Raw genomic sequence first — 24,297 nt, forward strand, 5'->3', positions numbered from 1 at the left:
GCTTTACTTACCTGTTTGACGTATTCGATTAGATTTGGGATGCAGTTAATTTCAAATCTAAGGTTTTTCAGAGGTTCAAGCCATTTGCCGAGTTCTTAAAAGCAAAAAGAGTAATTTAAAATATGTTTTAAAATAAGAGCCTTTATAAAAGAAAAAATAAAGGTACTCGTTTCCAAAGAAAAACATTAACAGATCCATACTGATCTCAATAATCTAAATTTCACACAGGAATGAACTCATGTCTAATCCCTTAAACAAACTTTAAAATGAAATATAAATGCCTTAATATACTGGTTTAGAAGAAAGAAGTGACCACTCTTAGTATATGATTTCTGAAAATCTAAATGTTTTAATTCTTAAATAAGACAATCTAAATTGTTTTTGCAAAATTAAAAAATTTTTAATAAAACTGACTGCTTATAAACTAATAAAACAGAGTTTATTCACCTAATGCTGTCACTGCCTCCCACACTCTAAAAAGAGCATGCAAAAAAATGTATTCATTTCTAACAGATCAAACCCACTGGGGAGGCATTTACTGACTACCTTTTCCCTTAACATGAATTTTAAATTTTGTCACTTTCCTAATTTGACCTTATAATATTAAAAAGACACTATCACCCCAAAATAATAACAGCAAACTTTGTTTATAAAACAAACATGAATAAAATACACCATTTACAACTGAACTCAAAACTCTCCTAGAAGCTATAGCCAACACCTATACTTAATCACCAAATTATGTTTTTTAAAAAGCATTCTAATACAAAAAGTAATATATCAGTTTCAAACACTTTATAGGAATGACTAAAGGAAACTAAAAATTGTCATGTCTGCCTTGGTTCTATACTCCCCTATGAGGATTACGACTGTGTACATGAGTATTTTTCTTACTCACTTGAAAATCAACTCTTTCATATACACAGACTATATTGCTCGAATGAAAAACATAAGGAATAATAATAAAACAAATACAAGTGGGCCCACTGCCCAGATTAAGTAGTAAAGCATTAATACCTTTGCAGATACTGTGCCCTCCTTTTATAAAGGCACACTTCAGGGGAAAAAATCTATTTCCAGTTTGGAAGTTGAGTTTACTACCCAAGATTTACTGGTAGTATCACATAAAACTGATGGCTAAAAAGAAAAAAAGGCTCTGGCTAAGTAGCTCAGTTGGTTAGAGCGTTGTACCAATACACTAAGGTTGTGGGTTCTATCCCCAGTCAGGACACATTCAAGACTCAACCAACAAATGCATAAATAAGTGGAACAACAAAAATTGATCTTCCCTCTCTCTCCCTCCCTCTCTCTTTAAAACAAATAAATAAGAAGTTTAAAAAAGAAAAGAAAAAAAGTTACATGCTATTCACAATATTTACTCAGTGTTATCAAATTTTCTACTTGGTAAGGTCAGCAAGCCAGGAACCAAAATAAAATACTAAAACACTGTAATTAGATACCTTAAACATTAAGACTGCCCACATAAGCCTTGCCATAAACTTCATTCAACATGTTTATATATATTACAACATAATGTCCATATTCATTATTCATTATACTTTTGAGGACTGCACTTGTTAATTAACCACAAGTGGTTAAGTTGTACTTACAACAGTGTTAAACCTAGAAATATATACATGGGAAAAACATACATAGGCAAACTATACCCAAAACTGAACTTCTGAGTTTGTCTTTAAATTACTTTTTCCATTTTGATTAGGAACTTCAACCAACCACTAACTTCCATGACTTTCCAGGAAAAGGTACTTTCAGCAATTTCCTAAAAATCTTTTTAATGCCATATGAAATACCTTCATAAAAGGTACTTTCAGGGAGTTTAAAAACAGAGTATTACTAGGAATATTATCAAAATATAATAAAGTATTAATTAGAGATATTCGAAGACTTTTTCCTTCACACATTAAATGCTTAAAATAACTCAAGTACCATACCTTGCAATTTAGCATTATTTTCATCTGCTTTACAAAGCTTCAAGAGAGATACTGCATGATGTTCTAGCATTTGGACATCGCTGGAAGACTGAACCACCACCAAAATAAGTATGCATGCATAATTATAAGCTACTGACTTCTTAGACTTGGAATCACTGAAACAAAATAAGATTTTAAAGTTTTTGGTACAAAAACAATTTTTCCGGAATTATTTTAAACATTTTTTTCTACTTGGTTTTAAAGAGACCAAAGAATTTTACAATGAAACCTGAGTCATTCCCTGAAGAAATGAGATTTTAAATTTCACTTCCAATTCACCTAAAAACAATCCTTAAAAGTATATAAACAAAGCACATATATCACAATGGAAAGTGAAATTCTATTAAAAAATAAGATCAGAAAAACAATGAAATATTAACAAATATATTTCATTAGCAATGGATGATTAGAGAGTAACACTTCACTGGTCTCCTTTAAAATGTTTAAACAGGAACAAGTATGCTGAATCAATCTACTGCCATCACCATTCTTCTTGACATAGAAACCACTGCTGTCTGCCCTTCCCTAAAAGACCCGTAACTCAGGGAGTCACACTGAGACCCAGCTGTGAGTTACCTGGATGCCACTGTGTGACACGAGCCAGGAAGAGCATGTTTCTCTGCTCATATGCTAAAACCTTCTGCCCTACTGGACAGGACTTGAAAACGATTATCATTCAATCCCCTCCACCCAAAGCACTTCTGAAACCAGAGCACCATGAATAGCTTAGAGGTCAGAAGATAGCAAGATAGTCCTCTTAAGGTATATATATATTCCTGTGCCTTAGGATTCCCCTCCACACACATTAGCAGGGGCACTACAGTTGCAATCTTTGTCAACACCACAGGAAAACAGAAAGAAGGTGCTAAAAGATCCACTTCATTGTTTCACAGCCATTTTTTTCTATTTTTAAATTACTGTCATTCTAATCCTGAAATTATTAGGTTATGTGTTACACAAAACAATATAGTTTTTACTTTCCAAGCAACACCTTCTAAACAACTAGTCCATTAATGATGTAATTTTCCAATATAATAGAAAATTTAATGAATAAATAGGAAATTACCCTAAGGCTTCTTTGGAATAGTATTCCATTAAAGTAATAAGACTTTGGAGATTTTTCTCAAGACTGAAAACATGGCCAACAGCTGATCTTCCCACAGGATTAAAAGTAATCAAATAAAGATTGTGAAGGGTTCCCAAGAGATCTGAATGGTCAGTTTCTTCACTGGTTGTGCAACGCTGAAAATGGTTGAACAGTTCTGTAATACACTGCAATGTCTGTGTTGAGTCCTGTAGCCACAAGGCAAATGCATCATCAATAACACCATCAGACTGGAGACCGTCCTCTTCATCTTGATCGTAAAGGTGACATAAAGACCGGATCAGCAAATTTGTTGCTTCATATTCTGACATAAAAAAAAGAAGACCCTTCTGTGACTGTGCAAGAAACTTTAAGACATCTTTTGTGGCTTGCAGCACACCAGGATGGGCACTTGTTACTGGAATTGACAGGAGCAAGGTAACCAACTCCAAGAAATGGTGACTGTGAAGATACCTGTAGAAAAATTAATTGATAGATGTTAAGTCAGTGTAAAACATTCTTCACTTACTGAATAATCATTAGACAGGAGAGGTAAAAATTTTAATGGCCATAATCCTTATCCTCAGCAATATACTGCTTTACTAAAAACATAAGGTGAGTTACAAACTTTCCCTCCACTGGGCCAAACAAACGTGAAAGTTCTGTGAGGCTTTTTCCTTGCTAGCATTCAACAGATGTTGAATAAACAACTGTTGACAAGTTTTCTCTTCTCAGGATCAACCCTGACTGTAAATTCTGGGCCTTTTTTCCAGGCTATTTATCAAATGTTTCTTTTTCACCACAGTCCTAATTTATCCATGGCATATCTGAATTAGTGTATCTAGGAAAAACATAGGACATGTACCATAAAAAAATATATAGTATATTCGGATTTACTATAGGTAAAATAGTACCTCTAGAGAAAAATATTTCAAATTATCCATTTTTCATATTTGACTAGTTAATACTACTATACATAGCACTCTTTATTAAATCCAAGAACCATTTGTAGCATACATGGTTGTTGTACAAAAAGTCTGAATTTACTCAGCACCCCAAAATAGACACAACTGCTACTGATAGAGTATTTTCATTGTCCTAATACTCTATACTCCACCTATTCATGCCTTCCTCCTCTACAATCCCTAGAAATCACTGTTCTTTTTTACTGTCCCCACAGTTTTGCCTCTTTTAGAATGTCATATATAATTAGAATCACACAGTATAAAACTGCCTCTTCAATCATGTTACTGCTTACATTCAGGCTTCTATTTCATGATAATAAACACCCTTACTAACATTACCATAAAGGCAAACAAGACTCTCAAAAAGACAAAACCCCATAATTACTATGCTCTAAGAACATCATTACCTTATTCAGAAAACAGTTAACATGACAGGCCTTAGACTGCTTATTGCTTGCAAGGTTGGCCCTTGGCTAGCACCTGGGAACTTGGATTTTGGGAGAGCTCCCATCGCCCAGCTGATAAGAATACTCACTGTGCCTAAACTGTTTATGCAAACAATATGTAATTTACGCTGAACATAAGCTTTCCTTCTGGGAGTCTGAAATTCTGGTACATGCTACGTACTAGGAAGCTATTTCCCAATAATAAGCTTGGATGCTGAGACTCTAACGAGATTTCTCAGTAGGCAACATTTCACACATGTTGTCACAATTTGTTTCTGGAGAATTAACTGGGTCCTGTTTGGTTCCACTGGGAGAGGACTCTAGAAGCTTATGACTGGTTCCCCAGGCTTCTCCCTATGTACTTTCTTCTTTTGATGATTGTGCTTTGTGTCCTTTTGCTTTAATAAATCATAGTTGTGAGTACAACACTGAGTCCTGTGAGTCCTAGCAAATCTTGAGGGTGACCTTGGAGACCACAACATAGGACATTAGAGTACTGCCATCATTTCAAACTAATACTTCCAAAATGCAATTATTTCTCCTTTCAAAATTCTTTCTCTCTTATTTACCAGTTTTTGTCAATAAAACCAACAAAGTTCCAATAGTTACCATAGCTAAAAACATCTTTAGCTCTTCCTCACTGTCTCTTACCTACTTGGTCCAGTTGCCAATTCCCAATAACTGCTCTTTTATAAACTCTATCGACAGTAGCACAATATGTCTTTCCATTCCTTGTAAGTGCCACTATTTAGGCCAAGTACTTAACACAACACCAAGTACCTAGAATCTTCAGACTGGTTTATCCAATAACTCCAATTTCTTTTCCACTGCAATACATCTCACAACATATAACCTAAAAACACAACTTTGATCATATCAGATGAGGTATTTCAAGATCTTTCCACATTCTAAAAACAAAATCTAAATTCCTTAACACAGCATTCCAGACCCTTTACTTCCTAAAGCCTGATACTCAAACATACCTCCTCGAGCTATGGCGGAAAAAGCAATATTTAATAAGTCATTAATTACAAGTTTCCCGACTGTTTGAAAATATTACCTCTTTCCTACACTCACTACCCTCAGCCATCCTCAGTGCATGACTTTACCTCCTACTTTACTAAAAATGATCAGTGAGAAGTGCCTTGGCTCCTTTACTGTCTCCATACTACAAATGTATCTATATTTGTATACTTATAAGATTTCTTTTTTCTTGTTCAAAGCTAAACCCCTACACTTGTACTCTTGACCTCTTCTCCTACCAGATACTTGCTCCAGCAATTACCATCTCTTATTCCTACAAGAACTCAAACTAAGGCAAGATCTGTTTCAGTTCAAAACAGGACTGGACAGGCATAGACTCTAAGAGTGAACAAATACCCTATTTCCTATTATTGCACTATGCTCCAAATCAAGGCAAATTTAATCACAGAGAAATCACGGCTATAAGAAGTAAAATAATAAAAATACCATTTTTCTATTAGTTATGAAATTATTTACAGGCAAAATGTCCCCCCAAAAAGATTAGAAAATTTTTAAAATCTGCTGTGGGTAATGATCCTAATAATGGCAAAAATGTATCAACAGATAAACAGAAAGTTAGATGGCAGAAACAAATGCTAATTAAAACTTAAAGATATGTTTAACTAAGACCATAAAATTAAGTTAGTAAAATATAAATTTAACCTACAGTATATTAGAGGAATAAAGGTAAAAAGAGGTTCATACAGAAAAGCTCTCCTTCCTAATGCCATCCATCCTATTATACCACCTTCCTAGAACTCAGCAGTTTCTCATTTATTCTTGCTCACAGACATGCTTATATAAGCATTGTTATTACTGTATTTCTAACTTAAGTTGCTACTACTACTTTAAGAGATAATAAAATACAGCTCACCCACTGTAACATACTTCCCAGTCTCACAGCTATCTATTTTGAAATATCACATATCCTTACACAGATATGCATTATCTAATGACATTTTAAAAAAAATCAACCACATAAAACTGCCTCCAATGATTTGTGAAATAATTTCCCAAACCAGAAGTCTTACCTAAAAAGAACAGGATATGGATCATCCCTCTCTGGAGGTCCAGTAATACGTGCCATCGTTGGAAAAGACTTAACAGGAGGTTGGATCATTGTATGAGGTGCGGTTTCCATTAAATGGAAAACTTCTTCCAGGAGGTTAATAAGCTTTTCTATTTCCCCTTCACTTATATTTGAGGATTCTAAAAGATCCATATCCATCGAAGCCTCTACCTCATTTTCATATTCTGGGTTTGCTCTTTCAAGTCCAGTATCTGTGTCATGATCAGGTTCACCATGGTTAGGAACAGATGAAGTCTTCTCTGCTAAATGGTCTCCAAGTCTTTTAATCTCTGACAGGATTTCATAGAAATGGCACTTCTGAAGGATAGCTGAACCAGCAGTGACAACCCTCACAGTCTGATCTAAAAGTATGAGCTCCAGAAGTTTTTGATAGCCACTTTTTTCACTCTGCCTACCTCTTAAAAAAGCTTCCATTCCTTCTGTCATACTAATGACACTGTCCAAAGCTTTAAAAGCGTTTAACTTAAGAGAAGATGAGACATGATCAGCAAACAGGAGCTCAAATAATCCATTGATCACTCCTGCTTGTAGCAGACCCATGACACCCTGAGATCCACATTCTGCTAGTGAAGACACTAATTTGGTCCCAGCTTTGAGCTGTCGGACATTTAAGGCAATGGGTTGGCGAAGGGCTACTTGTAAATTTAAAGCTTGCATGGTCCAGTCTACCAACTGGCCAAAGGAGTCCTGTTTTGTGTTTGTCAATTGCAAATAACTTAATCCTTTTATTATTAAACTTGGAATTTCTTCTAAAGCTGTTACCCATTTTGCGCCTCTGTCTTCCCTATATAAATCTAACAGTTCAGTTAACTTCAGTGAGGCTTCGATTGCCCCTGAATTTTCTTTATCTGGACCTTGATCCTTCATTCTACTGACTTCAATTTCAAAAGTAGTCTTATACGGGCAGCTGAAGTATAAAAGTGGCACAAGCTCCCTATCATATGGATCATATGTCATAGGAGGAACAGAAGCTAAGTCTTCAGCAGTGTATTCAACATCAAAGTTTGGATACTTAAATGTTTCACGTTCCAAGTCAGCAATTCCATCTTCATCGCTGGAAATTTGTTCATAACCATCATCCCCTGAAAATTAGTTTGGATAGTATTTAAATATTACATCATCATTGTTTAATGCCAAAAGTCTAATTAACCAAGTTTATTTAATAGTATGAAAAAAATAAGAATGATTTAAACAAAATAAACTTCTGCCTCAATATCTTAACAATTACATTTATAATTTCTAGTACTTATGAAGAAACGTCATAAGCAAAGTCTTCTATTATATTTGTTCAGCTTTACAACTAAATACGCTATAGATATGTTTTCCTCACAAAAATGAAACCAGAAATTAACTAGCTTATTCTCTCACCTTCTCTACTAAAATGCCCTCTGATTAAGAAAACACCCTGCCTAAAATCTAACTACTATTTTCCAGTCAAATACAATAAATCTAAAAAGGATTATTTGATGATCTGGGAATGGGGAAAGCTAAAAATGTATCACTTGCCCTGGCCAGTGTGGTTCAGTTGGTCGGGCATCATCCCACGCACCAGGGAGTTGTGGGCTCGATTCCGGGTCAAAGGCACACGCCTGGGTTTTGGACTCGATCCCCAGTAGGGGGTGTGAAGGAGGGACCCAATCAATGATTCTCTCTCATCAATGTTTCTACCTCTCTCTCCTTCTCCCTCCCTCTTTCTCTAAAAAACAATAAACAATTCTTTGGGGGGAAAAAAGGCCCTCTTGGAAAAAAATTTTACTCAACCTATTTATATTTTGTAAAAGGGCCTCTGTGATGCTGAAATAAGCCTCACTATTTTAGAAAAAAACAAGGCAGACCATCTGTCATTTTGAATAAATGCTTTAACATTATATGCCATCTTCTGGACAAACTAAGAGTTCAACAGCTGGAGTATCTCTCACATTTTGCTTCAAAAAAAGGCAAAACCCAAATAAAGTAGTCTTAACATCATGCTCTCAATATCTCTGTCCTGAGATTCTTTTCCCCCAGAATTCCTAACACTAATGCAGCTCTGAAAAGCTGGGCGGCAGGCCTCTTTAGGGCGTCCACCCAGCTCACACCACCACACCTTCCTTTGAGACAGGTGGCAGATCCTGGTCACTGTACTGGCTGCATGACCCTGCTGCCCTGACCAAAGCCCACGGTATCAAAGGGCAACTCAGAGCTACCAAGGCACACAGAATCTTTCTCCCAGGACACTGGACATGACAGACACAGCCAGTGAGCTGGCTGATTGGAAAGAGGAGGCTGAAGCCGTGGGGTGAATGGAGGAACAGGTTAGCTGACTGAAAACAAACAGCAATGTAAAGCGGAGATGGGGACCCCCCAGCCCAGCCCGGGCTTTCTCGAACACCTGCCATCCCCGCCCAGCCTGGCCTCGGCTCACCTTCACCATCCTCGTCGCCCTCGTCCTCGTCGGGGAGGCTGTCCACCGTGTGCCGGTCGTCCTCGTCGTCCTCCTCGCCCTCGCCCTCGCCCTCCTCCTCCTCCTCCTCCTCCTCGCCCTCCTCCTCCTCCTCCTCGTCCCCCTCTTCCGGCTGCTCCTCCTCGCCCTCATCGGAGTATGGGCCGTCTTGGGGAACAGAGCTCCGATCCGGGGAGATGGGCTCAAAGTAGTCCTCCCTGTGCGCGGCGTCATCCTCCTTGTCGCCCGACACTGAAACATTGAGTAAGGTGCAGGTCGCTTTTTACACTTATTTTTCAACTACAGCTGACACACACTATGACCTTAGTTCGGGTGCACAGCAGTGATCAGACGTCTGCACACTTCACAAAGTGGCCACCCTGCTGAGTCTGCGCCCAACACCAGCTGTCCCGAGACCACTTGCTACGTTCCCAACGCTGTGCTTCACAGCCCCACGGCCGCATTTGTAACGGGCAACCTGGACGTTTAATCCCTTCTACCTTTTTCACCCCCTCAACCCTTCCCATCGGCCACCATCAGGGTGTTCTCTGTATAAGTTTATTTGTTTTTAGATTCCACATATAAGTGAAACCATATGGTTATTTGTTTTTCTCTCTCCAACTTATGCTGCTCAGCACAATACCCTCTAATTCCATCCATGTTGTTGAAAGCAGTTAAGATTTCATTCCTTTTCATGGCTGAGTAATGTTCCCGTGTATGCAAGCACCACCTCTTCTTTACCCATTTCTCTTCAATGATCGCTTCCATATGTTGGCTACTGTAAATAATGTTGTAATAAACATGGGCGTACATATATCTTTTCCAATTAGGGTGTTGGATTTTTTCAGATAAATACCCAGAAGTGGAATTGTGAAGTCATATAATAGTTCTATTTTTAATTTTTTGAGGAACCGCCATGCTGTTTTGCATAGTGGCTGCACTAACTTACATTCCCATCGCCTGTGAATGAGGGTGCCCTTTTCTCTACACATCCTCACCAACACTTGTTGCTTGTTGATTTACTAATGACAGCCGCTCTGACAGATATGAGGTGATAGCTCATTGTGGTTTTAATTTGCATTCCCCTGGTGATTAGTGATGTTGAGCATCTTTTCATATGTCTATTGGACATGTGTATGTCCTTTTGGAAAAAGGTCTATTCAGGTCCTCAAGGCACAGATTATTTTAATAATTTAAATAACAAGAGGCAGCAGGAATGGATACTGCTATTACTTAATGATATTTTGGATGACTTAGCTTATAAATACTTTTTTTAAAAAGCTTGTTTTTAAAAAATATTAAGAGTATACACTGCACAACTTTATATAGTCTAAATTAATCAAGTATACTATTTTATGTTCTAGACTCAGCAGATTAATCATCATCCCATGCACTAAGAGTTTATTGGTTCAATTCCCTGTCAGGGCACATGCCCTGGTTGCAGGCTTAATCCTTAGTAGGGGGCGTGCAGGAGGCAGCCTGTCGATGTTTCTCTCATCATCGATGTTTTTCTCTCTCTCTCTCCCTCTCCCTTCCTCTCTAAATATCAATAAGAACATTTTAAAAAATAATAATAGTGATAATACCATAAACTAGTCCTTTTCTTATCTATTAAATATACAGATTTTTATCTCTCACAATACACAGTGCTTATTTTTACTGATACTCTCCTGTACATAACACTACAGCACATTAACACTTTTCAAAGCAATGTTGTTACACCTTCAAATGAATTCACTGATTTTTTTATAAAATAAGTTCATGCCCTAGCTGGCTTGGCTCAGTGGTCAGAGCATCAGCCTTCAGACTGAAGGGTATTGGGTTCGATTTCAGCCAAGGGCACATACCTTGGTCACAGGCTCAATCCCCAGTCTGGTCAGGGCGCATGCAGGAGGCAACCAATCGGTGTGTCTCTCTCTCAGTCATGTCTCTGTCTCTGTCTCTGTCTCTCTCTCCCTTCCACTCTCTCTGAAAGCAATGGAAAAAATATCCTCTGGTGAGGATTTAAAAATAAATAAAAAAATTTTAAAAATAAGTTCATATGCCAACAGAAAAATAGAAGGAATTCCTGCACAGAGAGAAAGGGGGGAAAAGCATTCATTAAGATTCTATTACTAGCATCTAATTTTTTTCCTTTAATCAAAAAACACTATTAACATTAATCAAGAGTGTTAAAACAAACAAACAACTAGCACTGATTTTATTTGTACCTGGCAAAGGCATAGGATCATCTTCATCATCATCAGGTGGAGGGGGTCCTGGCGGAGTTCTTGGTCCCCTTGGCTGTGGTCTTGGAGGGCTTCCATTAAATTGATCTTCTTTCTCCCCATCAGCTAGAGTTTTATTAGAGACAGAAAAAGAACTTCTGAGTTATTGCAGTACAGAGAAAGGAGCGCATGGCAAAAATACCTCATGATTTGAGGTTTTCCTCTTAAGGGTTTATGGATCAACTTTCCTGTCCTGATGTCTAAGAGAAATTTTGCTAATTTCTATTAATGAAAGAATTTCTGACTTCCCACATACCAAAATGTAATGTATATACTTCTTGGGTATTATCCCAGAGAAATAAACTTATTTTCCTGCTGGTATGAATGCTCATACCAGCTTTATGTACAATCATCAAAAACTGAAAACTACCTAAATATCCTTCAATGACTGAATGGTCAACTAGACTATATTACACTCATACAACGTAATACTACTCAGCAATAAAAACGAATGAACTACTGACACACGCAACAAAGTAGATGAACCTTGAATTATGCTGAATGAAAAAAAGCCAATCTCAAAAAGATACCTGCTGCATGAATCCATTTATGTAACATTCATGAAATAATTTAATTATAAAGAACAGATTAGTAGTTGCCAAAGGTTAAGGATAGGTGAAATGGGTATGGCTATAAAGGGGTAATGCCAGGGAATCTTGTGATGGTATAATCAAGTTTCTTTTTTTTTAAATATATATATATATATATATATATATTTTTTTTTTTTTAAATATGTCTTTATTGATTTCAGAGAGAGGAAGGGAGAGCGGGAGTGTGAGAGAGAAACATCAATGATGAGAGTCATTGACTGGCTGCCTCCTGCACGCCCCCCCACTGGGGACTGAACCTGCAACTTGGGCCTGTGTCCTCACAGGAACTGAACCTCGATCTCCTGGATCATAGGTCGATGCTCAACTGCTGAGCCACACCAGCCAAGCTTTTATCACGTTTCTTGATTGTAGTGGTGACTATGAAAGGCTAGACATGACATAAACTGCAGAGCTACACGCACACACACACACACACGTGCATGTATAACTGATGGAATTTGAACAAGCCCTAGAGATTGTACCAATGCCAATTTTCCTGTTTTGATATTGTACTATCCTTTAACTTTTTAGAGATAATTTTGATAGTAAACCATGAATAACCACTGGATTACTTTATCATTTATATATTTAAATTATAAAAAACCTCAGGTCAATTTAAAAAGCATTCTAGGAAAGTAGAGGAAGAAAGTAAAATGTAACCATTCCAACATAAAAAGAAACTCTTACAGGAAAGAAAAGGAAACTGACAAATACCTTGTGAAGTCTTAAGCAAGGTTCAAAAGGTAGAAGAGCTCTTTGAATTACCTTTCCCTGCTACAATGGACATAAATGTCGCTGACAAAAGCAAATTTAAAGTTCTCACCATGTTTTGGATTCTTTTTCAAACTTGGCTGTGGTTGAGGAGGTGGAGGTGGTGGAGGTGGAGGTGGAGGAGAGTCTCTGTCATGACTTATCACTCTATCCACTGATCCGTATATTGCCAGTGTCAGACAATTATACCAGCCTCTTAGCACCAAACCATCAGTATTCACCTGATTTGTTAGGGGAAAATATCTTTCAAATTAATGTTTTAATATGCTAGAAGTAAACTGCTACCAAATTACTTTGTGGCTCAACTAAAGTCTTTAAAAGTATGCTGAAAATGCCAAGGTCAATACTGGTGAAAATTCACCAAAAGGCACAGCTTTTATATGGCTCTCGAGAGCTACCTCCCTTAACCGTTTCAAGACTGTCCCCATTCCTACACTTTATGTCAACCTTATTCGAAAGCATAACAGATTCCCAATCAAGGGAATAAAAATGAGAATGAAATTAAGCGGGAGTTAATGCCAATTAACGAATTAAACCCGAACTGTTACAGGGGTCATGGAGGTGCACAAAAGTACAAACTGTGCCCAGTCTCAACATTATTTATAAAGTCCATAAAATTGTATATCATTCTTTTAACATGCCCAACTCAAACATGCAGGTAACTTTTATGTACCCATGTTGTACTTAAAAAGCATTAAATGAACTGTTTTTGCAAAACCTCCTCCTAAAACGATCAAAGACTTTATCAATGCCATTAACCTTCAATACTTTCTTATAAATTTTTTTCCAGAATTTATCTCCATTAATTCCTCTATTTTCACAATAACTGTAGAGGTAGTCAAAGCAAGTATTACCAACAAGTAAGAAAATCAGAGTGTCAGTAGAAGAACCTGGAATAGCCCCTGACTTCTGAGTTCTCTTTACACTCTACCATGTTAGGTAAAGATGAAGTAATAAGTGGTAATGGAACCCCTTCTAGAGGCACAATAAGGAACAAATTATTATTCTCCTGGCTAACTCTAGCAACCTCTAGTAAAGGGAAACTGGGGACAAGAAGAAAGGCTTGAAGGCTATCCCTAGGTATTGACAGACTCTAAATAGAAATCCAATTAGAAGGTAAAGAAATAAGAAAATTTTTAGTCTAAACAGAGTGCAGAGGATTAAATACCCATACCCACCAAAAACAAACAGCATGCTGAGTAGTCCCAAACTAGATCACAATTATTTTTGGATTTAAGATCTTCCATGATTGGGATCTAGATGCTTCTAGAATGGCATTTGGTATAACAAGAAAAAAAGGCATACTTTTGATATGAAAGGGAGAAATACGGAATATGTAATTTTTAAGGAAACTTTAACTAAGGCAAAATAGTGTTTAATAATTTACCTGCCTATCATCTTCTGAAGGTGCGACCTAAACATAAGGGAAAGTACAGATGCTGACCTCTTCCTGACTCAAGTCAGAAAGAGCTTAACATTGAGAATGACATTATAATGTCTTTGCTCCATTTTAAAATAGCTTCTGGAAACAAGAGGAATCAGACAAGTAATGATGATATTGTGTAGAACTGGAAATAAATAAGCTGGCATTCTGCATCACTGGTTTATTTGGATCAAAAACTCTGAATGGAGGTGAAAACAAACAGTAGTAACAAGTTGAAAACTGACTTTCACAATTACCTTTGAGTTGGGTCTAAAGATGATGGACGTATTCTCATCATATTCCAGGCTGCCAAAAGAGTAGGAATAAATATACACACTCAAACACTGAACATCACAGTTCATGAAGAAGTCTCTCTAGTTTCATATATTTTAATAAAATCATGATAAATTTTCATTTTGATTTAATAAACTGCAATGTTTGGGTTTTACTACTCCTCCCAAAATGTTATTTTTTTTAAAAGTATAAAACAAACCCCTAGAGATTCTGATATAATTGTTTTGAGGTGAATGTAGGTATCAGTATATTTTAAAATGCCCTAGTAATTCTAATGTACAGCCAAAATAGAGAACCAGACCATTATAGTCTTCAAAAACTGTACTATGCTGGGATCAAAATTAAAGAAGAACACCTACTTTAATCAAGTAGGTATTGATATAAGAAAAATATTCTAGCCAGGCCAGGCGTGGCTCAGCGGTTGAGCATTGACCTAGGATCCAGGAGATGGAGGTTCGATTCCTGGTCACGGCACATGCCCAGGTTGCCGGCTCGATCCCCAGATGGGGGCGTGCCAGAGGCAGCCAATCAGTGATAACTCTCTCATCACTGATATTTCTCTCTCTCTCCCTTCCTCTCTATGAAATCAGTAAAGATATATTAAAAAGAAAAAGAAAAATATTCTATGATATTAAAAATTAGCTGCTTCAGATTATCTACCTTCCCATCACTTAAAAGGTTAAATTATCAATCTAATTTAATAATAAATGAGTAAAGAATCAACGAAAGAATAAGTCTAAAAAAACTGTTAATTCCTGATTCACACAGAAATTTTTCCATTTTTAATTTGCCTTTTAAATTTTTTATTTTATAAATGAATTCTAAGAAAATCCATTTAATAGTCAACTATTTTGCAGACGTCAAAACAACTAGTTTTAATAATACCTAGCACGTGTTAAATAATCCAAAAAGAAGTTATCTATTAACAATATTCTCATTTTACAAAATATGGCTATGCAATTTTAAATATGCAGTAGTATGATATAAAAAACAGACAAAACATTATCCCTCAATGTACTTATATAGTTATTTTTATAAGAATCAAAAAGCAATCTTTTCCAAATTAGGTTATTATCAAATCAGGACATGTATAAGAAATGAATACACTATAAAAAGCAAGCAAAAGATGGCTAATGTTTCACACAGTTAAAATTTTATTTTGTAAATAAACTCAACATCTTCTTAGGAACACGTCATTTCTTTAATATTGCCAACTGATGAAATTAAACCCTGAGTTCCTGGGTCTACCACCAAATATATCCTTTCGTCTATCTAAAGAATGAAAAGGTTTGCTTACTAATTCATGAGTTTCTAGTGAAATTACCGAGTAGGTACATACCTTCCCAATCTATCGAAGACCGGGGCACTTGGTTTGCTTACATTGTTAAAAAATAAGTCTAACTGAAATGTGTGTGGAGATGTCTCCCTGTGGGGGAAAAAAAAAGTTGAAGCGTCAGCCTTTGCAATAAATAGTTCCTAAATTACAACAAGAAGCAAAGTAAATACAAATTAAAATCAATTCTAGAATTAAAATATAATATTCCTAAGATTTAAATAACAAAAATATACAGTTAATTGTAATATTTTCTGTAATTTTATTCACATCTAATTCTCAAGCAGCCAACTATCCACTTTGAGTATTATTTTTAAAAGTTTAATCACCAAGTATCACCCCAATAAATTCAATAAAAATTTTAAAAATAAATTACAAAAAAAGTTATGTTTCTAGGAAAACCTTTAGTCAAAAATACTTTCAAAAGGAAAGTTGACTTACCCATATGCTCTATTGTCAGGGAGGTTGCTATGGGCTCTTACTCCTGGGGGTATGACTCGGACTTCATTGATATAAACCACACATGGAAAACGAACCACATCTATATGAGAACTTTGCTTTAAAAGGGGAAGAGTGGGGGAAGGACATACTGTAAGTAAAATACTTTGTCTATTCAAAATTTACTCATCTTTAAAAAAAAATTTACTCATCTTCAATTTGTTTCATTCAGAATGCCACAAATAATCTTAAACTCTGTATCATTAAAACAGTGCAGTGCTATTACATTACTTACAATACTACAAAAATCATTCCTTTTTAAAATAGCTCGTGATTAAATGTACCTAGTTAAATCTTTCCATCTGTATAATAACATTTTCTACAGCGTATTTTTCTCCCTGATTTTTTTAGGCCAATACAGACCTACAATCTCTTATTGGAAACCTCTAGAGCCAGGTACCTTTTAGAATCCTGACTTTTTACATCTTTAGAAAAATAATATGATACAAATACTGTTTATTATTTAACACCCCCAACAGCTTCTGGGACAGCACCTTGTAATCAAAATATTAATATTTCTGCAGTCACATATATAAACATTCACACTAAATAAAGATTCTAACTAATATCATGTCAGGTCAGATCAGACTGCATGCTCAAATGAATTCAGGGCAGATTTTTCTGCCATTTTAGAATTTCTGAATCACAGATAAGGGATTGTGGATCTGTATTTAAATTAGCTTAATTTATTAAACTTAACATACCAACTAATATCAAGGGAAACCATTTGGGTACAGAATAGTTGAGATAAACCCTCTCTGAAATTTAAAAAAGAAAAAAATACACAAATTAAGTTTATCATAATAAAAGAAATAGCATAAATTTAGTGTATACTTATTTCTTTCTAGCATTTGACATAGGATCAAACAAATGAAGCTCTTGTGATCAATAATTTTAAAAGCAAGCTTTCACATTGTTTTTGGACTATTTTACATCAACCTTTCCTAGCAGTTCAGTCAGTCATCATTACCTAGTGGTCAAACTTCATAAAGAGAAGAATGGTTCACATTATTTGCATCTAGAAAGACCGAGTCTTCAGTCTCTCTTGAAGCTGCAAAGAATATAATGCATATCAACAGACCAAATGACTGTTCAAGTTTGTCTTTCCTAATATGTGACAGAGGACAACTTCCCAATTTTGCAATCTGAACTCAGATTACAACGAAATATATAGGGCATAGAAATCTTAATATAATGTTTACTATTGAAATGCTTTAACTCTCAAAGATATAAATGCAACAGGATGAATGCAAAGTGATTGCTGTCTTACAACACCCATTCCTGAAGAGAAATCTGAACTGGGCATAAGTGAACTAAAGACTGGATTTCCCATACTCCTGGGAAGCCAGTGTGAACATATGATTACTAAATTCTGGTAAATGGGATGTAATGAAAATAATGTAGGTAACTCTGGGTCACGACATTAATGGGAAGGTTCAGACTTCAGAAACTCGTTCCACCTCTTCTTCCAATATCCTGTTGTCTTTCTAGAACATAGAAGTTACTGTAAGCTACTGTGAACAAGGCAGGCAATACCCTAAAGATGGCAGGGGAACAGTACAGAAGAACCTAGAGCTGTCATATTACCCCTAGAATACTTACAACTACATTACTGAGAGAAAATCCTATCATCCAATCCACTGTTATTTTGACTTTTGTGACAGCAACTCAACTTGTATCCTAATTATTACAAATATACTGTAGGTATTCAACAAATACTACAATGGGTTTATATAAAATAAGCATTTTGCCTCAAACTTCGGTGCTATGTTTCCTTCCTGTAAGAAACTCTTATACTTAAAAAGTCTCCTACAGTCATGTGTTACTTAATGGTGGCACACATTCTGAGAAATGTGTTATTAGGTGACTTCGTCACTACACAAACACTTAGGGGCCATGATGGAAAAAAACAAGAGATTAAATGAAGCACAACAGAAACTGATGCAACCAAGAGGCGAATATCTGTGAAGCTGCTGCTGGCCTTAGAGCACACTGTTTTTCAGCAAAGATTTTATAAGTAGAAAGAATACGCTCTAAAATAACAAAAAGTATAGTCCAATAAATACATAAAGCAGTAACACAGTCACTTATTATCAAGTATTATGTACCATACCTAATTGTAAGTGTTATCTTTTTATATGACTGGCAGTGCAAGTTTGTTTACATCAGTATCACCATCAACACGTGAGCAATGTGTTGTACTATGACACTACAACAGCTACGACACTAGGTGACAGTAATTTTTCAGCTCCATTATAATCTTATAATCTCATATATCCAGTCCGTCATGGATCAGAATGTTGTTATGCAACATATGACTGTACACAGAAGCTCCTTTACTGACACGGTTATAAACTCTCATTAATGTTTTACAAAGGACTCTTAGAGCAAAAGTTTATCAATTCTCTCCTCCTCCAACCTGCCTGTCACTAATTAATGAACAGTATTAGCAGTAGTTAGGGTACAGTCACTATGGACCTACAAAAATGAACTTAAGCTTTTTAAAAACAGCCTTTCAAAATCTATTTTGTTTATAAATAGAATATTTTCTGTATTAGGTGCTACCACTTTCATTCAATAATTATTTCTAAACATTTATTAAATGTCTATTATGTTCCAAGTTATACTAGGCCCTATGGATACAAAGAAAAGGCAACCTCTGCCATTAAGGAACAATCTATTGGGGTAGACAAATTATTATGATACAAACTCACACAGGAAATTATGAAAATTCAGAGGGGTACTTACCTAACTCAGATTTGGGGGAGGGAGAAGGAGGGAAGTTTTCCCAAAAGAAGTAGAACCTTAGCTAATTAATTCTTCAAGGAAAACAGTGGAAGAGAAGATCTTCCCAGGCAAAGGAAGAAGTATGCATAAAAGGAAAGCACACAAGAATGTGGAAGGGTCAAGTAATTGCAAGCGTAATTCACCATGGCAACAGGGCAAAATAGGGGAGGAAAGTAGGGCAGAGTAGCTAAGTACAAGCAATAGAATTACAAGAAATAAGATTTTCATCTGCAGCCAAAAGTCAACTCCAAATCTATTATCTCCATCTAGGACCTCTCTCCTGAGCCCTAGACCCCTATATCCAATTGCATACTGGACATCTCCATTTGAATGTCCCTCTGGCACCACAAACTCAGCAAGTCCAAAAACTCCTGTTTCATTGATAGCACCACCATCCACACAATGGCCAAGACAGAAACTATTATCATTTCTCGCTTCTACCTCACCCTTTTCCACCTAAATCATTCATCCATCCAAACATCAAGTCCCATTCATTAAACCTCTAAATAGTTTCCAAATCTATGTGATTCCCTCCATTCCTGCTGCCACTCCTCTAGTTCTAGACACTTTGCACTCCAGTCTGAAAAACAGCAATAGGGTACCAAAGTTTTGTGCTTCTTTCTTGCCCTCCTCCAACCCATTCTCCTATTGCAATGTGATCTTTCTACAATATGAATGTATTACTTCCCAGTTCCTTACTATCCCTAGGCGAAATTACTTGGTCTTAAAAACAAGTCTGGGCTCTTCTCGTCACTCCAAACATATAGCCCAACTTACCATGCTCTTTCTCGTTTTTTTTTTTAATATATCTTTATTGATTTCAGAGAGAGGAGAAGGAAGAGGAAGAGAGAGATAGAAACATCAATAATGAGTCACTGATCAGCTGCCTCCTGCAGGCCCTCTTCTGGGAATCGAACCCAGAACCCAGGCATGTGCCCTGACCAGGAATCGAACAGTGATCTCCTGGATCATAGGTTGATGCTCAACCACTGACGAGAAGAGCCCAGACTTGTTTTTAAGACCAAGTAATTTGGCCTAGGGATAGTAAGGAACTGGCCACCTGGGCACTCTTTCTCATCTTTATCATGCTACTGTCTCTGCTTAGAATCCTCCCACACTCTGTCACAATGCCTTTCAGATGTCAACTTTCTCTTGAAAGATGAGCCAGAGCAAGTCCAGATAGGTGCCTCCCCTTATATATCCAAAATCTCCTATTGAACTAAATTGTAGTCGCCACTTTTCTCTTCCCCATTAGAGTGTTGTTTCAAAAAGACAAGAATTGAGTCTGAGTTTACTCTTATATTCATAGTACTTAGCGTATTCATTTAATAAAAGGACTTTTACTAGTTGCTTAATAAAAGTTTATTGCCCGGCCAGGCGTGGCACAGCGGTTGAGCGTCAACCTGGGATCCAGGCGATCGGGGTTCCATTCCTGGTCAGGGCACATGCCCGGTTTGCGGGCTCAATCAATGACTCTCTCATCATTGATGTTTCTCTCTCTCTCTCTCCCTCTCCTCTCCTCTCTCTGAAATCAATAAAGATATATTTTAATAAATAAATAAACGCATAAATAAATAAATAAAAATAAAAGTTTATTAAATTGTATTTGCAGAGTTTACAATATTACAATGAAGTAGGAGCTTAAAATATCTGGAGTACAGGTTGAATATGGGAAATCACAGAAGGATTATAACTAGGGAGCTAACAGAAATGTGAAGATTGGACTGGTCGGATTCCAGGACTCTGAGCCATACCTATCCATTTGAAGGAATCTTTGTGTGTTTAAAGGTCACATCTCCCCTTTTTCTTTTTTACCCTTTCCTAAGGGTAAACTAAGGCTATCTCATCTTTTCCTAACATTTCCATTATCACTTCTGTTCAGATGAGTTACAAATTGGTTTCTTAAAGGAACTCTGAAATGAAGTAGGACTTCCTAGCATCAATCTCTCTCATAAGAATGAATTTTAACCCAGCAATTCCACTCTGAAAATAAATAACTGAAGATGTAAAAAATAACTTAGCATCAGGAATATTACATCACTGTAAAAAGTCAGAAGCCTAACTGTACGAGAATTTAATAAATAAGTAGCATTACCACTTAAAGAAATAAGAGGCAGCCAATAAAAATGATATTGCATAGACTAGGGAAGGAAGCAGGATGGCTTGGGGATAGAGATGAGAGAAAGACTTACTTTTTATTGTATACCCTTTTGTACTTTTTGAATTTGTACCTCATACATGTATTACCTAGTCAAAAAAAAGAAATAATATTTAAAAATGAAGCTTGCTTTTAAAATGTTATATAGGTGTACTTCTTGACTTATAAAGATATACTACGCACCGTTAGGTAAGAAAAGGTATCACAGAACAATATTAACGTATCAGTACATTAAAGTGGATGATGAGTGTATGCATTTAAGCATATGCAGGCTGGGGCAAAAGTAGATTTAGTTCATATGGAAAATAATACAATAATTAATAAATAATACAAAAAATAAACTGTTCCACATACTCACAACTGTAAACCTACTTTTGCCCTACCTTGTATATATTTACTAGAGGATTTGGAAAAAAACATTTTAAATTAATAATAGCTGGGACTAACAAAAGTGGAACTGTGAAAGCCTCTGCTTTTATATAGTTTCTAGTTTTTTTATAATGAAAGTAAAAGTACTAAAATACGTTATTTTTTTATTTTTAAAAGTGGCATACAGCCCAGCAGGTGTGGCTCAGTGGTTGAGCATCCATCCATGAATCTCGAGGTCACAGTTCAATTCCAGTCAGGGCACATGCCCAGGTTCCCCAGTAGGGGGCTTCCAGGAGGGCAGCCGATCAATGACTCTCTCATCATTGATGTTTCTCTCTCCCTTCCTCTCTCTGAAATCAATAAAAACATTTTTTTTTAAAAAGTGGCATACAAACACAATTCGCAACTCACTCAGCACCCTCAAACCCCTGTAAGTACTCCTCTTGTGAAACTGGAATAAATGTCAGTCTTCCCTACCAGACTACAAATTCCTTTTTTTTTAAATATATTGTTATTGATTTCAGAGAGAGGAAGGGAAAGGAAGAGAGATAGAAATATCAATGATGAGAGTGAGTCATGGATAGGCTGCCTCCTGCATGCCCCCCCTGCTGGGGATGGAGCCCGAAACCACGGCATGTGCCCTGATAGGAATCGAACAGAAATCTCCTGGATCACAGGTCAAGGCTCAACCACTGGGCCACGCCAGCCAGGCTGTGGAACATATCTTGTTGCACCAGAGACCAAGTTCACGTGCCAACTGCCTTGATGAACTCTTCCCAATGCTCTCAAATGAAGAGTAATCTCTCCCTCCTCTAAAATCACTTAGCGTTTATTTGAACCACCAAAGAGAGCTAAATAAATGTTGACTGAGGTCCTAATATGTCAGCAAGTGATGGGCATTTTGGAAATAAAGGTGATAAACCCCGAGGAATTCCCACTCTGTCTCTTCATGCACTCATCACATTCTAACTTGAATCATAATGTTGTGGACCTAATCTCCAATAGTTACTTATAAACTCCTTGAGAACAAAGATCTCAATATTCCATATCCCCCCACAAACCCCTACTTCTTCAAGAATCAGATCAAATGAGATCTCTTCTACGTCTTTCCCAAACATTGCCAGAAGAAGGTATTTACTACCGCACTACCAGTCCTATCCTCTCACGGTTGTCAATGTTTGTCTAAAAATGAAGAAATACTAGACCCTTAAATATATAAGTGAATGAACGCCAATTTTCCTAAACTAAAATACCACTAAACTAACTCACCATATGCTTCTTTCTTTCATTTTTAACTTTTCTCTATCTCTGGACACATAATAGGTTTGTTCTGGTCCAAATCTACTGCCTCCATTCTGAGTTTTCTAAAGCCTCGTTGTAATTAGTCAGAAAAGTATGATCACTGAACAAACAGAGCTAAGTGACCCACATGAAATGAGAGACCACAAACGAATTCACTGTTAGCAAAATATGCTAGAGTTTCCAAAGTTTCTATTTTTACAGACCTATAAACCATGTGTTAGAATAATTAAAACAACAACGTTGTCGACTTTTCATTTTGTCAAGTAAAGCATTAAAACTAAAATATAACCACTACCCACTATCAATCACTATTTCCAAAGACAGAACAGTCCTCTAAAATGATTACGTTTACACTGAAAGAAAATGGGAGTTCTGAGGTTTTTTAAATTTCTCTATGGACTGGGTTAATGTTCATCCTTGACCAGCTTTTGAGAACCTTTATAACCTGTCTGGCTATACTCGATTTACATGTGGCAGGGCCAGCCGGACGATCACGGGGGCTCCGTTTATTTCGAAAAGATTACTCCGCAATTCCCCACCCTCGCCCCTCAAAACCACTGTGCTACAGTTTGACTACGAGCCTCCCAATATTCCCCTCCTCGCACGTATCCTCCACGCAAAGGTCTTTCCGAGCAAATAGTTCATGTCCTAATGTGTGAGATCTTCCCCAAAGAAAAGCACTCAAGTTTCAGGACAGGCTGGGGAACGCCACAAACTGGGGAACACCGAGCGAGGGGCACACCCGGGCAACCTGGCTCCCGTTAGAAAAGGGACCTAGGAGAAGGGGCTTAGGAATCACGACGCCAACGTGACCCGCTCGGTCCCCTGAGCTCCTGTCAAACGCCAGCTGCCCGAGACCCCTCCCCAACACCTGAAGCAAACCTGAGAAGCAAGACATTCTCGAGGCCCAAAGCTGACGGGGGGGAGAGGGGGGACAGAACAGCCCACTCAACCAAAGACGCGGGAGCCTGGGACAACGCAGGGAACGGCCCGGCCCACGGCTGCCCTCCCTCGACGCGGCCCCCACACCCCGCTGGGGGAGGGGGTGTGGACGTGAGGAACTGCAGCAGCCACCGCCGGGGGGAAAGTCGAGGCACGCCTAAGGATTTTTTTTTTTTTTGCAAGGGTCCTAAAGTCGAGAAGCAAAGTCGGAATCAAGAAGCGAAGCCTTACCTCTGCGCTGGGGTGTTTAAAAGTATCTAAAAATAGCAGTTCCATCGCCGAGTCCACCGCCATGTTTGCAGCGGGAGACGGGCGGACCACTTCCGGGGCAGCCCTATAACCTCAGCGACAGAGGCTCAGGAGAGGGAGAGACGGCGGCACTTCCGGTGACGCAGCGCTTGCGCCGCAAGCCTTGGCCAATCCTGAAGCGTGGTGCTGCCGGAAGTTTCCGGCCCCGCCTTCTCCAGCGCGGCGGCGGCCAGAGAAAGGCTGGCAGAGAAGGGGCGGGTTCTACGGTGGCTCTAGTGGTCCAAACCCTGTCG

The 24,297-nt window shown here is 37.5% G+C and overlaps 1 protein-coding gene across 3 annotated transcripts in view; it reads right to left on the reverse strand.

Annotated features, from left to right (window-relative positions):
• The window catches only part of VIRMA (vir like m6A methyltransferase associated), a 43,230-nt gene extending 19,154 nt beyond the window's left edge, over window positions 1-24,076 (reverse strand). For 2 of the 3 annotated variants that reach the window (XM_016209117.2, XM_016209116.2), the window contains exons 1-11: window positions 23,987-24,076; window positions 16,141-16,256; window positions 15,706-15,792; window positions 14,330-14,378; window positions 12,702-12,870; window positions 11,232-11,354; window positions 9,004-9,273; window positions 6,541-7,681; window positions 3,058-3,549; window positions 1,953-2,107; window positions 12-94 (exon numbers count right to left, since the gene is read on the reverse strand). In XM_016209117.2, the coding sequence (XP_016064603.1) occupies window positions 12-94; window positions 1,953-2,107; window positions 3,058-3,549; window positions 6,541-7,681; window positions 9,004-9,273; window positions 11,232-11,354; window positions 12,702-12,870; window positions 14,330-14,378; window positions 15,706-15,792; window positions 16,141-16,256; window positions 23,987-24,049 (2,748 nt within the window). In that variant the 5' untranslated portion in view covers window positions 24,050-24,076. Of the gene's footprint in view, window positions 1-11; window positions 95-1,952; window positions 2,108-3,057; window positions 3,550-6,540; window positions 7,682-9,003; window positions 9,274-11,231; window positions 11,355-12,701; window positions 12,871-13,827; window positions 13,912-14,329; window positions 14,379-15,705; window positions 15,793-16,140; window positions 16,257-23,986 lie in introns of those variants that run through there. The other variant, XM_016209118.2, reaches the window with a different exon arrangement.
• Between the last annotated feature and the right edge of the window lie 221 nt (window positions 24,077-24,297).

This window comes from Miniopterus natalensis, chromosome 16 (assembly GCF_054644295.1).
Source record: "Miniopterus natalensis isolate mMinNat1 chromosome 16, mMinNat1.hap1, whole genome shotgun sequence".
Taxonomy (NCBI): domain Eukaryota; kingdom Metazoa; phylum Chordata; class Mammalia; order Chiroptera; family Miniopteridae; genus Miniopterus; species Miniopterus natalensis.